The 14,552-nt window shown below is 44.2% G+C and overlaps 1 protein-coding gene across 2 annotated transcripts in view; it reads right to left on the bottom strand.

Moving 5' to 3' along the window:
- The window catches only part of pvrl2l (PVR cell adhesion molecule related 2 like), a 283,481-nt gene that overhangs the window by 146,810 nt on the left and 122,119 nt on the right, over window positions 1-14,552 (bottom strand). For both annotated transcript variants that reach the window (XM_068710852.1, XM_068710851.1), the window contains exons 4-6: window positions 8,965-9,258; window positions 4,837-4,954; window positions 4,091-4,239 (exon numbers count right to left, since the gene is read on the bottom strand). In XM_068710852.1, coding sequence (XP_068566953.1) covers window positions 4,091-4,239; window positions 4,837-4,954; window positions 8,965-9,258 — 561 coding nt within the window. The remainder of the gene's footprint in view (window positions 1-4,090; window positions 4,240-4,836; window positions 4,955-8,964; window positions 9,259-14,552) is intronic.

Raw genomic sequence — 14,552 nt, 5'->3', positions numbered from 1 at the left:
CCGCCGAGGGCCGGTTAAGAGTAGTGATTGAGGAGTCAGCAGACGGTCAATGGCAGTACAGTGTGAGTCACTCCAACCACGAGAGGTCCTTGAGCATGCAGCAATGACTGGCCACCCACAACATTATGCTGCTGTTTGCTGCAGCCAAATAAAAGATTAGATACAGATACAGAGGTGCGCACACACGCACACACGCACACACACACACACACGCACACACACACACACACACACACACACACACACACACACATACACAATATCCCACGATTCCCCGGGTGGCAATATTAATCAAATGAACGGTGAAAATATGCAGCAAATTCTCCATAAAGTAAATGAATAAATACTACCTGAAAATAAGTAGGAAGAAGTATATTATGAATGGAATGTTTATCAGATAATAATATATACACCTATCGTAGGTCATACTGCTAAATGTCTCAGTACTGAGAGTTTTCCACTGTTGAACCACTGGATTGTGAATCAGCTGTAGGAAATGCAATGCACCAAGGTTCATTAAGGTGAGTGGGTGACATCCACACGACAAGTATAACAGTTTCAGCGCTGTTATGTTACCAGATGAATTTGAAACGTATAACAATACGTGGGTTATATACGGAGTAGGCGGCATTACTTTCCATAGGTCAAGGTACTAAATAAGTCTATCAAGTCTTTCAAGGCACAAGAAAGTGTAGTTGGTTCAGCAATCCGGTTGCTAGAGTTTAGTTTAGGAGCTCATTTGCTGAATTCACTTGGTGTCTTCCACATCATGCAAACGTTCAAAAGAATCAGTCATCCAGACATTCACATCATCGAGTTTAGTCAGGAGGACTATTCTTTTAATGCTTAGGCCTGTAGTTTAATCCTCATACATCCTGTCACTCATCATTTTGTGTTGTCATTTGTGATATCACTGGTCTTAACAGCACAGCGACACACCTCTATTGTTAGCCTATCACCTTGCTGCTATGCCTTATTAAATATGATTGCATCTCTGTCTCTAGTACGTTCATTATTCATGTTACCCCCCCCCCCCCCCACAGTTTTCATCAGCCCTCCTCAGCCTCATCAGCCACCACCACCACCAGGGTCTGGACTCCATTGGGGGGGATTTATCTTGCTGCTGCTCAGAGCGGACGGCCGTCGATTACAGATCTCCCCGTAGAGTCTAAGCGCCAAAGGCTTTCTGTCAACTTTTATTATCACACATCATCCGTTATAATAAACAATTACCCTTTTCTTCAATCTCGTCTCTCCTAATTGAAATGATGTAGTTGTTTTTGGTATCCACTCGCCACCGAAAGTGTTGGGTGTATTAACACTTCACATAACTCTCTAGTGTCGTGGCTTTGTTTTTTTTAATAAAATATGTATGTTTATTTTGGACAGACACATAGGCATGGTCAAGTCACTGTGTAAATCCTAGCATAGCATTCATAGTCTAAAGGCATTGACACACCGGGGGCGTGACCAATAAACGACACAAAAATGCAAAATACTCGCCTAAAAATATTTGCATCAAAACTTTTCCTACCAGGATACTATTGACTCAGCGTCTGGCAGTCTGTCTTAGGTATATTGTTGGATATTCTGTTGAGTTTCCTTCAGAAGAAATGCTCTGAGTGGGCTTTTATTGTGAAAGGTAAAGGAGTGGATCCGGTGCGCACTGCCTTTGTCAAGGTTAAAAGGAGTTATAACGTTTTCTATCTTGGTTAAGACTACAGAACCTCAACATAGTCCATTGTCCACCAGTTCATCTTCCCCCGTTGACACCTGCTAAACATGCAAATGTGTTCTACACCAAAATCTAGGATTTGTCAAGCTGACATTTTGAAGAATCATATTTGTCCTGATATAACTCAATTTGCATTTAAAAAGTATCACACAAAGTGAGGATTTCTTAGAATAGCATACAAGCGGACGCCCCACAACAGCCAACGTTGCTCTAGTGAGTCAAGCTGGGTCAAAGTGTCCTTGAGCAATGCACAGATTCCCTATGTGCTCGTGGGGAGTGTGTGTCGGCCAGAACGCTGAAACGAAAACGGTACGGAAAAGCTACCGTGTTTGATTGTTCACTCAGCGAAAGCCCACGCCTCGCCAGCTTAGAGTCCTGGCACTCGCCTCCTATATGCGTTAAAACCGACAGATACGTTATACACATCCAGGGATTGAACTCAAGCAACCGGCGGAACACCAAGGACGCGTTTAACACAGAGGAGGATGGATCACAACGGATCTCAGGTACTTGGAAGCATAAAACATGTGCGGGCCCTCAAAGTGCTCAAAGCGTGTGTGTGTGTGTGTGTGTGTGTGTGTGTGTGTGTTCTGTGAGTAACGTGTGGAGACTGTAACATGTGAAGCATTTTCCTCGTGTTAAGCTTACGTACCTTCCCTGATACTCTGAGTCAGTCACACTGCTGCGCTTCCAGCGAGAACAGTAGCGGCTTAGCCACTTGTGAACCTCCCACACATCCCTCCCAACACACTGCCCGACTACAAAGCATCTTTGTTCCTCGGAGGAGACAATTCAAATCTCCGGCTCCGATTTCCCACGGATTTTCTAAATGTGGCTTTCCCTCTGACGCTGGCGAAAGAGTTGGAAGTTGTTGTGTTGTAAACTCAGCATGGTGATTACTCCAAGTAATTCATCCAAACAAAAAAAACAAAAAAGAGTTGAAGGAAGGAAAGCGTTTTGACCAGTCAAGCAGGCAGTGTGGAGTGTGGTAACACACACACACACACACACACACACACACACACACACACATACATACATACACACTGTGATGAAAAAATATAAAAATACACTCTTAACAGGCTTGGAGGCCTGCCTGCTGATGTGCAGTGAGGCATTTCAGCATGCTCCTGGGTTTGTGTGTGTGTGTGTGTGTGTGTGTGTGTGTGTGTGTGTGTGTGTGTGTGTGTGTGTGTGTGTGTGTGTGGGTGTCGGGTCAATATGTGAAAGCGTCAGAGGGCACGGGGGAAAAGTGAAAAAGAGCCAGACTGAAACAGCAGCCGAATCAGAGGACTACAAACGTCAAAAGTCAAGACCCAGCAGAGAGGAGAGAGCATGCAAGACCTGGACGTCATACTCGCACCAGAGCAGACGGGTGAAAGAGGAGAGAAAAGTGAAAAAAGATTCGGAGCTGTTAGTCGTTATGCAAAACAAAAAAGAAAGAAAAATAGTGAATGCACAGAAAGGGAAACAAGGAAAAGCAAACCTGTGCAAACTGGCTCACACCAACTTCAAGCCCCTTGGGAGAATTTTAGAAACCCCTCCAAACAATCCCGACACCGTCGCCTCCACCGCAGGGCCAGAACGCCACGGCGAGGGCCTACTCTCGCACTCACGAGCCTACATTCACGTTTTTAATTTTATTTACGTCCAGCCGAGCTACGGTTTCTCGGTGGCCGCATAGATCCCCGATTTCAAGAGAGTGCTTTTTTCGATCTGATGTCAGAAAGATTTTTCGAGTTGGCCCTTGTCCTGCGATTTGGCCCTGCTGTGGGAGGAATAAAGGGTCAATCGAAAAGCCTCTGCCGACTGCTGCTTTGCTGAAAGGCCAGCAGGCGAGGAGGAAGAGACGTAAAAAAAAACTTGAAGATTGAGAGAAAGACCAGCGTCCCTGCAGCTCCCAGATCAGCCCTGATCCCAGCATGAGTACAGCATGTGTGTGTGTGTGTGTGTGTGTGTGTGTGTGTGTGTGTGTGTGTGTGTGTGTGTGTGTGTGTGTGTGTGTGTGAAAGACAGATCTATGTTTCTGTTCATGCATGTGTGCAAGTGTATCTGCATTTCTGAGGAGCGGTGTGCACCTATGTGTAAGGGCACATTCGAGTGTGTGTGTGCAGGAGATAATGTGTGGAGTAGCATTAGCCAACTCATGTGATTCTCAGTGTGTGTGTGTGTGTGTGTGTGTGTGTGTGTGTGTGTGTGTGTGTGTGTGTGTGTGTGCAGGCACTTATCGCATGCTGTTTGAGTGGATTTTCCCATTTTGTTTGATAGGATGTTGTGTGTGTGTGTCTGTGTGTGTGTGTGTGTGTGTGTGTGTGTGTGTGTGTGTGAGAGAGCTCGCCATCTGACGGGACTCACCGATGACGATGGTGGTGATCTGGTGCCGGCTGGCGCCGTGCTTGTTCTTGACCTCGCAGATGAAAGTGGTGTTGACGGCGTCGTCCACCTTCCTCACCGTTAACTTGTTGCCGCTCACCTCCACCGTGTCCGGCAGTGCGCCCGACGCCCTGGAGGGGGAGGGAGCAGGAGGGTAGAGGAAGGAAGGAAGGAAGGAAGAAAAAGAGGTGGATGGAAGGAGTAAAGGGAAAGTGAGGTGGGTAAGATGGAAGGAAAGGAAGAGAGAACAGGAGAAATTTGGGGTAACGTAAGAAAAGAGAAAATACAGTACAGAGGGAGGGGAAAAAACAGAGACCGTATGTATTGGATGAAATAAGATGAAGCAAAAGAAAATCAAAAAGGGGGGGAGAGAAAAAGAAGAGAAAGATGGGAAAAATTTGAGATGAAAAACAAGAGTGATATTCAAAGTATCATTCATGTGAGCCAAATCACAGACATGTGAACAGCCGTTCTGTTTCCCTGCTCGACACTCATCAAAAAAAAAACACGCACAAAGCAAAGCATGCCATCTGTCCATCACGATGAGATGTTGAGAGCGTTTGTGTTTATCACAAAACGACTGAGAAAATGATCATTAAAGAGGAGCTGTGGTCGTGCAAGCCTCTGTCGGGATTATAGCAACATTTAGGAACTCCGGCGCTCTCTCTCCGAGGGAGGTGGAGGGACATTTAAACGTGGACAGATTAAAGAAAAAGCGGGGTTCTTACGCGGTCCAGGTGACGGTGGTGGGCGCCGGGTTGCCGTTGGCCATGCAGAGCAGCACGGCGTCTGACCGGCCAACGTACCAGTTGTTGTCGTAGCCCTCTATGGACACAGAGGGGGGGTCTGGAAGAGACAGAGGGATGTTATTTTGATTTCCTGTTAATGACAGTCAGTTCTCAGAGAGCCGCCCCACGACACAAGCGTCCAGCGTCAGTGTCCTCTGTTGTTACTGTTGTTTTAACTTGCATTCATCTTGTTTTTCAATTATAACAGTTCATCAAAGTTGATCGTGTGAAGAAAAAAAAAAAAAAGCCTCCTCCTCTCCTCATCTCAGTCGATATGTGGTGCGTGTCGACCGTGGGCTAAAAACAGGGACGGGCGGTTTTTGTCTAGATTCTGGCTCGCAGAGATCATAAGACTTTCTTGAGCTTAGCGTCATGGATATTATTTGTTCATGGTGTTCAAGGCTGAATCCTGTTATTCCGTGGGGAGAATCGCCAGAGCGAGGTCTGTGGAGAAGCGGAGCCAAACACACAGAAGTCTATAAAATGAAGGAAGAACAATTGATTTTATGTTTAAATATGTAGCGTTAGATCCCTTAAGTCTAGGCATCATCTCAAAACGTAAGACCTTTCATAATTATCTCCGCCAGGCATAGGCCTGTGGGGAGATCATGCTTTTGGTTATGTGTGTGCGTGTGTGTGTCTGTCTGTCCAAGGCTAATCTCACATACTACTGCAACCATAAGCCTGATATGTTTTGTGGTCATTCATGACTGTACATTTAAGGACTTCTCGTGGTTGTGGTGATTCACATTTAAAATAAATGTATTGCCGTCATTGTCTGCTGACTACTCACTCCTCTTAACTGGCCGGTTGGGGTAGCAAAGCATCTGCAGATTAATTCCATACCAGATATGTTATGATCCGCTGAAGTTAGGCTCGACATGAGATGAAGAAATCAAGAATTCACGTTTTTGATATCTTCACACGACATCTAGTTAAAAACAAAAACAATCACGAAGCTTTAAAGATCAGCGGGGCTGTAAGGCCGAGGTAGAGGATTGATAGTAAACAGGATCACTGTCTTCATGAAACTCTTATTGTTTTATTAATCCGTGTCAAAATGTTGCATAGAGGTGTGTGTAAGCTACGCTGACTCCTGAGTAAACTAGAAGTTGAGTTACGGACGAAAAATGATTTAATGATTTAAAAGACAAATTGTGACTACCCAGAATCTAATCAGTGCGTCCTTGAGTCGAGGTGGATGTTTGTGCCAAATTTGAAGACATTCACTCAAGCCTTGAGTGAATGAGATATCTCAGGAACGCCTTGAGTCTCAAGGCGTTCCTGAGATATCGCGTTCACAAGAATTAGCTGGACGTTTGTGTGGACGGACAGACAATCCGAGAACGGCATGCCTCTGGGCACAGCTGTCGCCGGCGTGGAGACATTACAGCCCACCTACCTGAAAGAGCTTTTCTCCCCCGAAAAATCACGGCACTCTTATGTCGGGAGGAAGTGAAAATCAGTTTGCGTCACTCTCACAAGAGTCTTACTTTACAGTGAAGGCAAAACCAAAGCGATGTGTGTCGGAAGTTAAAACTGGCAGAGCAGAAAGCGCTTAGCTCTCTTTTCCCTTCACAGAGAGAGAGACTGACAAAGAGAGACGGAGACAGGAGTGTGAGGAGAGGACGGTGTGTGTGCGTTGTCATGAGTGACTGTGTGTGTGTGTGTGTGTGTGTGTGTGTGTTTCCCCCCTAGAGAGCGTTGACCTATAGATGCTGGTCTGAGTTACACAGGGGACAGGAGACATGATCCCTCACACCATCACTAAACTAACACACACACAACGAGGAGTCGCGGTGTGTGTGCACACTCCGGTGCTTCTATCTTTGTGGGGACCAATGTTCAGAGTGGGGACACTTTTGCCCGGTGGTCACCTCGATTCTGGGCTGGTTTTAAGGGTTAAAGAGTTAAGCTAACGTTAGGTCTAGAGAATAATACTGCGTGTACAGTAAGTGCAAATACAGCCCACATACAGACAGCTTGATAGGTGTGATCCCTCAGCCTTATGTATGGTGTATGCATAATTTCTATTCGCCCACGCGTGCAAATAAAGCACAAATATAGATGCTAAATCTGATCACATACTCACAGAGTATACGGTATGTGTTTATATGTAACTTTAAAGCCAGTAAAGGGAATTTGACAGCTTGGCGTGTGGGCTTAACCCCATGAACGAATGTGCAGCCGAGGGTCTTCTGTTCACCTTGACGAGTTTCTAATATGTATTTCACGTTATTTCCCGCCGCAACTTCACAGGCAGTTTGATTATATGTGTGTTTGTGTGTGTCATCTAAAAAATGCAGATTATAAGAAGGCATTAGATGAAAGCATTGTGTGTGTGTGTGTGTGTGTGTGTGTGTGTGTTAACATGTGCCTTGATTGTCAGTACTCCCGAAAGTAAAAAGGTGAGAAGTGCCAAGATAATATGCAACTTCCTTTTTTTAAAGAGCTGTTTCTTAAAGTTGGTGCGTAGGCGTAGGATTGGGTGTTAACACAGGCATCTGTTTTCGTCTGCCATCACACTGAGCGTAATCACAGCATTCTGGATTCATTTGTCACAATCTGCTTCAAAATGAACAACTAAGGAGAAACACAAAGACCTTGAAGGATGCTGCAATTAATGCGGCGCACACCGCCCTGTTGTTGTGCAGCTAATCACACTGAGAAGGAAAGGTGGATGGATTGCCGTACTGGTAGGCTGACTCGAACGCATGCATGCCATTTCATTTACTACAATTGTATCAGTTAAACTAAATGACTTTAGTTAATGGATTGGCTAACTAAAGTCATGTGGGTGTAAAACAAAAGTTTAGAACAACTTTAGCCAAAGCATAGTTGGCTTTAGGGGAGGGCTTAAAGGGTAACTTTGGTATTTTTCAACCTGGACCATATTTTCCAATGTTTTTTTGTGTCTAATTGATGAATAGAGACAACAATTTCTGAAGTTGGTTTAGTATTCAGTCAAATGCCTGCAATGAAGTCCTATCAAGGCTAGCTGACACCGGCAGTTATCTGCACTAAAAGTTAGTTTTTGCCATGACAGGCTCTGATTGTTATTATAATTGTCTGACATTATGGTGAAAGTCAAGTTGTTAAATCTCACGAGGTGACAAGTGCCGGAAGACACGGGTGAAAAACGGAAAGTGACAACCGAGTTTGTTTTGTTTGAGAATTGAAACCGTCAATCAGGAGATTTTCAATGTGATGAGGTTTTCTCTCACGTCACTCTTTACTTTCAAAACGCGATCATTGGCTCACTGTATCAAGGGAACGTTAGCTAGCTAGCATTGGTAAAACACGTTTATCTCTACCTGAAGATGTGTCGTGATTGGCATGGTGACATTCAAACATAACCGGTCATTGACATAATGATTTGTTTGAATTGCTATTCTTTCTTATTTATGTCAATTCTTCAGCAGGTTTTGCTTTAAAAACAATCCACTTTTTAAATTACCCAAGTTTTTGTATTTTATACCTAATCTAAATTAGATCAAAAAATAAATAAATAATATATTGAATGGTTGTGTCACGATACGTATCGTATCTCAAGACTCTTGCCTCTGCCCTTTTGAAGAGGGTCCGGTACTTGTACATGGGCCTTTACACAGCCATGCATTAGAGAAAGAATGACTTTTACAACAAATGAGTTATGTAATGCGTTACACCCACAGTGTTCAAACTATGCAAAACAGAAATATGTTCTCTGATTTTACAGTAAATAGACCAGCTGTTGTTTTTTTTGCTATTTAGATGATTAGAGAAGTGATTTGGAAGTGTTTCAGAAGAGGATGAGGGTGTGTGTGTGTGTGTGTGTGTGTGGGGGGGGGGGGGGGGTATAAAGGTGTGGACTGATCGTTTTCTATATTAGGCAGTCTGTGTAGTGTCTATAGATTAGTGGTGAAGGGTCTGCAGGTGACTCCCAAAGTAAAGGCCTAAAGGCCTAAAGTTACTTGTATCCTCGATTGGACCTGTGACACATATAACAAAAAAGTATCCCTTAATGTTAGGCATCATTTGTGTTTTATGTCCAAGTGGACATTGTAATGTGAACATAAATGTCCTTACATTCCACCGAGAGCTTGACAGGGTGAACCCACGGCTGCTCCTGTGTCCTCTGGTCGACCATGCAGGTCACCTCCCCGCCGTTATCCGCCGGCGTGGGGACCAGCCGGTACTCGCTGCGAACCGTTACCGTGCCGTCCGGCCCGTTTGTGGTGCTGGTCGAGTGGTTGCCTCCGACCGATGCCAGCCACTTGATGGTGGCCGCCGGTTTGCCGTCCGCCGCCTCGCACTGGGCCACCACCACCGACTTGGAGCCGGCCTGGACGGTCACAACGTTGGCGGAGTTCTTGGGCTTGGCTAGGGGCAGAGGATGGGGGGGGGGGGAAGGGGGAGAAAGGGTTAGGGTTAGCAGAGGAGGGAGTTGGTGTGCTCTTAAAATATTCCAAAACAAAGCCCATTGAATGGTAGAATAACAGCCTTTTGTCTTCGGCCCCAATTAGTACGCATGTTTGGACATTAACCAACAGGTTTCCAGTGAGCTTCATCCTCCTACATTTCTTTGCAGGTGGTCACCCCAATTCAAGAGACAGATCAAACATACCAACAGTCACAGTGAGAGGCTTTCACATTACAGCAGTGATTTGAAAAACATTGCTGTTCCTTCTACCATCACATGAGCTTCGTTAAATCGAACTGGACTCGTCCTACAAAGTGGCAATGTTCCATGAAAATGGAAAAAAAACAACTACTTCTGACACACTATCAATCAATCCGTAAATGTCAGTGAATTCCATTATTTCGTGATGTCAAGTGTTTCAATTGACTTTTTTTTCCTGCTGGATGTGATTTGGTAGATTTCCCCCATTAATGCCTTTCAATCAGTTGCATGTGGCTGTGTGTTTAGAGAGATTTGATGGACATAGTGAAAATTGAAAGACTTAACTCTTCAGGAAAAGTCAGGCAATTATTGAGACACATTTCTCCACTGATGGTGGAGAGATGTGTCTTTCTGTGTTCTTTGGTGAATGAAGTCCTCGCTCTTTCATTCTAAGGGACTGACACCAAAGTTTATATTTCCATTCATTCTGAAAGTGGTTGGACGTTTTCTGCTACTGCTCGGCTGCTAAATATCTCAACACTGCCATGCTGTATTAAGCATTGCCTCCACTCTCAGTGGGGGAGGAAGATTCAATTTCCCCAAACCGATCACTAGGGACCCACGTATCCGCCTGAATCTTACTTCATTAAGTAAACACCTTTGCTTAGCCAAGCCAACACACTACTTTTGTTGGAGTTTGAGGTCAAGAGGAGTCAAGTAAAACTTAACGGATATCGAGAAGACGTGCCGTCTCAACGGTGTCTTGACGTGTCAGCGCTTGGCAATGATGGCGTTCCCCCCCCGTGGTGCTGATTGGCAAATTGTTAGTCGCTCATTGGATCGATTGTTTTTCATCCAAGAAACCGTCTATTCGTGTCAAAGGTGTGGACCCAGGCATTTTCCTCATATCAGTCGGAGGCATTCTCCGTACAGAGTAATTATAAAGCTATGCTAACGCAGCTGAATAACCCCCCCCCCCCCCCCTACCCCCCAGCCACCCCTTTGATATTATCAATAGGCTGAATGGCAGAGACTGACAGGGAGACATAAAGTAATGTTTCCAAACACAGCTAGCTGCCGGAGGTGTGTTTGGTTTATGAAACCAAGCACTTAAGAAGCTTAAAAGGTGAACACATTTCTGTAGAAGTCATATTCACCACATGCTTTCAATTCAAGTATTCAATTTGCATTTTGCTGAGTGTTTAGCTAAGGATTGAGTATTTTTTATTACAAAAGCTTTGCATTTCTAAACTTTTCTACACATCCTCTTACATTTGCTTGCCTTCCTTCAGCGAGACATTTGCTCTGAAACGCTGTCCCTTTGGCGAGGCAGATGTCTGCCCTAACTTGAATCCGACACTTTTCTAAGACTTTCTTTTCGCCTTGGCAAGCAGCTACAGATCAAGGCCCGTGACTGGAAGATTGCCAGTTTGAATCATAAACAAGTCGGGCATATCTGCCAAGGGTGAAGATTTGTAACCGAGTGTGAAGCCGGCTGTTGTTGAATTAAGGTGGCATTCACACGGGACAGCTGACATCTGTCATAGTCACAGAGTTTGTGTTGGAACCTTCCAGACACCCAGGAAGCTAATTAGTGAAGCCCAGTACTGACCCACATTATTACTTACATTTGGCCCACATTCTGCCAGGCAATAGCAGTGACGAAGCCATCGCACTCTGGCTGCAGGGACACCAACTTAACCTTGGTGGTGTGCAGAACTGGGCCAGACCCCGGCCACACTGTGGCCTTCTGAAGACCCGGCTTCTAAAACCGGATTACAAGTGGCTTGTTGCACTTGGCCCAGTATGCAAATGCTGCACTTATCTTGTGCACACGTGGCTAAGAGACAAGCCACTTTTGGACCCCCTTACCAAGCCATAGCTGACCCATTTACCTCCTTAACTCAACCAAACTTGACCCAGAATCATCTCCTATATGGGTTGTGCTAACATTTTTAAAACGTTTGAAGCAATCTGTACAGTCTGTATCTGTTCAGAGGCTGATGGAGTCCATTTGAACTTCACATTTTAGCAGCCTGGCTCCATGGATGGCGACGTCATTGGGTTTGTGCACCACTGGTTGGTCCAGATTTTCAAAAATCTAAAGCACTAATGGATGGGCTGCCATGGAATTCTGTAACATTCATAGTTCCCAGAGGTTCCCATTGCACCACCATGACTGTTTACAAGTGAAAGGTCTGGGCAACTATTGGATGGAATGCCATGAATTTCAGTACAAACATTCATGTTCCCCTGACTTTTGATCCAGCGCCAACATTTTATTTCCTCCAATTCTTTTGTTAATACTTAATTGACTGCAGAACATTCCCATGAGCATCAGCTGCACTTTGTGTTTGTGCTAATTGCAAAATGTTAACATTCCTAACTAAAAGTGTCAGATCGTAGTATCACGGTTTTGAGTCACGGATCAGCAGAAAGAAAGGTGAGCAAATGTAACTTGGATCACGGTACAGATTGGTGATGAGCCGAATCGACCGATACAGATCGTTCAATCGTTCTTAAAAATCATTTCAACTCCTTAAGTCAGTGTGAACCGTCCAAAATAAATCCACCAGGTTACTTGCATCAACTGCAACATGCAACCAGAGATCAACTAGGTTTTCAGCATGAAGCAGAATCATCGAACAATGTCTGGTAACGCTGAGACTGAGCCTGCAGAGCAGACATATTTGGATCCAGCAGCCCTGGCTCAGTGTTTCCTCCTCCTCTCCCTCCCTAAACATGGATTTATTTACTGCTGTATCCTGATGAAGGCAGCCAAGTGATGTATTTTTTTTGGTGTATTTTCTACTTTGCTGCATACATTAGCCAAAAATCAATAAAGGCTTCTGGATCTTGTTACATTTTTGAAATTCATGTCTAACCAGCTGCCCAGGTTTGTAAACATTTCCTCTCAGCTTGACATGCTGCTGCTGAATATTTCCAGACATTGTTTGAAAAAAAACAAAACATCTGTTTGGCTCTCTATGTCTCCTCAATTGTTAACGATACATGAATATTCAAGTAACGCAGGGATACTTTATATTGCAATTATTCCGCTGCGTGTGTTGTTGTGACAACTCATTATTGGCTGCTAGAAATGTTGACTAAATGCATTAATTTAAGCTTTAGGGTAATTCAGCCGATTTAAGCTTGAGGGCGTTAGCTAAGTGCCTAAAATGTAAGAAGGAGAAAAAAAAGAAATCATAATTTACAATGTCACTTTTGTTATGCAAAAACGAAAAGCTGAAATCACATCATTTTGACTTCTAAACCCGGCTCAGACTCGCCTCTGAATACAGATACAAAAAGCACCTCGAGGCCTCGTGTTTCAAGCCCCTTTGTGCTGCCGCATTTAACTGCATTTCGATTGATTCGGTGCTCCTTCTTGAGGGCAAATATAAACTCAAAGCCTTTTCTTTCTTTTTTTTCCACCTTCCTCTGTCTGTTATCAACAACACAAAGAATGGTGGAAGCTGTTCCAATTCAACCAAGGTTGTTGCGCAGCGATGTAGCAACATCTGTTATTGTGTTCTGCTGACTGACACACTCCTCAGTGAAGGGCTCTACGCCTGTTTTGTTTGGTTTATCTCTCCTAACCCTTGAAGGTCCGGGGAGTCAATACATTACTATTCAATTAAGATATGGTTTTCGTAAAAGCACCAATAAATAAACTGAACAAATACCCCTGCGGTTTGTCATCAGGACTGTAATTTCTCTTTAACCTTTGTTCATCCACAGAAGGATTGTTTCTTCGGAGCAAGACCCAGCTTCTCACGCTTACAAATGCTTTCACCTGGGAGCTGACCTGGAGGCTACACAACACATTCTTACTGCTGTTTGCAGCCGACTGGAGCTATTAGGGCCATAAGGCTTGAGTAAGGAACGCCTGGAAAGCAGATGTTGAGAAGGAGGAGGGCATCTATTTCCATCAGCAGCTGGATTCAATGGGTCAGCAAAGACTGAGGTTTAAAGCCATACTACTACTTCCACATACATTCATATTTTGGCATGACTGATGCTGAAATACTAAGCTTTGCTGACAAGGTTACCAAAACAGCTAAAGGTTTCACCAAATGTTCTGCGATTTGCAGCATGAGGTAATTTCATCTGGCGTTCTTTTTGACACTATTCACGAATCAAAGCCATTCCAACGATCGATGCATGCAAGAGCCCCACAGGAGTGCATCTGCAAGATGCAAGCCACAATCAGCTGTTGAACATGACATCGCTACCACTGGTGATCTAAGTGTAAGAAGCGTTTCAAAATGCTTTAGTGCAACAGACTGCCGAGTAACTTGCAGCATATGGAATATAGACTAGCATCTCTGTTCACTCCTCGCTTTTTAAGACTGCGGTAACGTGAGCCTCCAAGCGCAAAACGCTGGCGCTAACGCTGGCGCTAACGCTGCTGGCCTAGCTCTGATGCCATACACACTATAACAGGCATTCAGACGTCGGCTGGGGGGACCACGGCTTTGCCCTCCGCAGCTTACGTTACCGCAGTTTCTCAAGTTCCACTACGGAGGCCTTTAGGTAATGTAAAACCGTTAAAGGCTCTCTCCGGAGCCAGTGTTTAGTTTGTCCCTTCTGGGTTACCGTAGAAACATGCAGTTGCAACATGGCGGACTCGCCTCCTATGTAGATGTGAAGGACTTATTCCAAGCTAACAAAAAGGTGATTATACGCTAGTGAAAACATAGTTATGAAAAATATATTCCATTTCTGCTAACAAAGCTACACACTGGCCCTTTAATGTAAAGAAGGTTTACCTTGAATGATATTAAATATGTTCTTGCATACTTCATGCTGAAAGAGTTTGAATATGCTATTTATTCTGTCCCTGGTAGGTGCAGTTTATGTTCATGAATAGTTTCAACATTGGAATGACGGCTATTCCAATGATCCAGTTATGTTTAATGTTGTCTAAACTCACCTTTTCAAATGTGACCAAAGCATTTACAACTAAAATGCAGTTGTAGCTATTAAATGCAGTAATGTATCTGATATGTAAGTTAGTACATTTGAAAATAAAGAATTTTAAAGCAAGCCT

This window comes from Cebidichthys violaceus, unplaced genomic scaffold (genome assembly GCF_023349555.1).
Source record: "Cebidichthys violaceus isolate CVI_PGR_0920_01 unplaced genomic scaffold, fCebVio1.0.p SCAF_16, whole genome shotgun sequence".
NCBI lineage: Eukaryota > Metazoa > Chordata > Actinopteri > Perciformes > Stichaeidae > Cebidichthys > Cebidichthys violaceus.
This window is presented reverse-complemented; position numbering and strand designations above follow the sequence as displayed.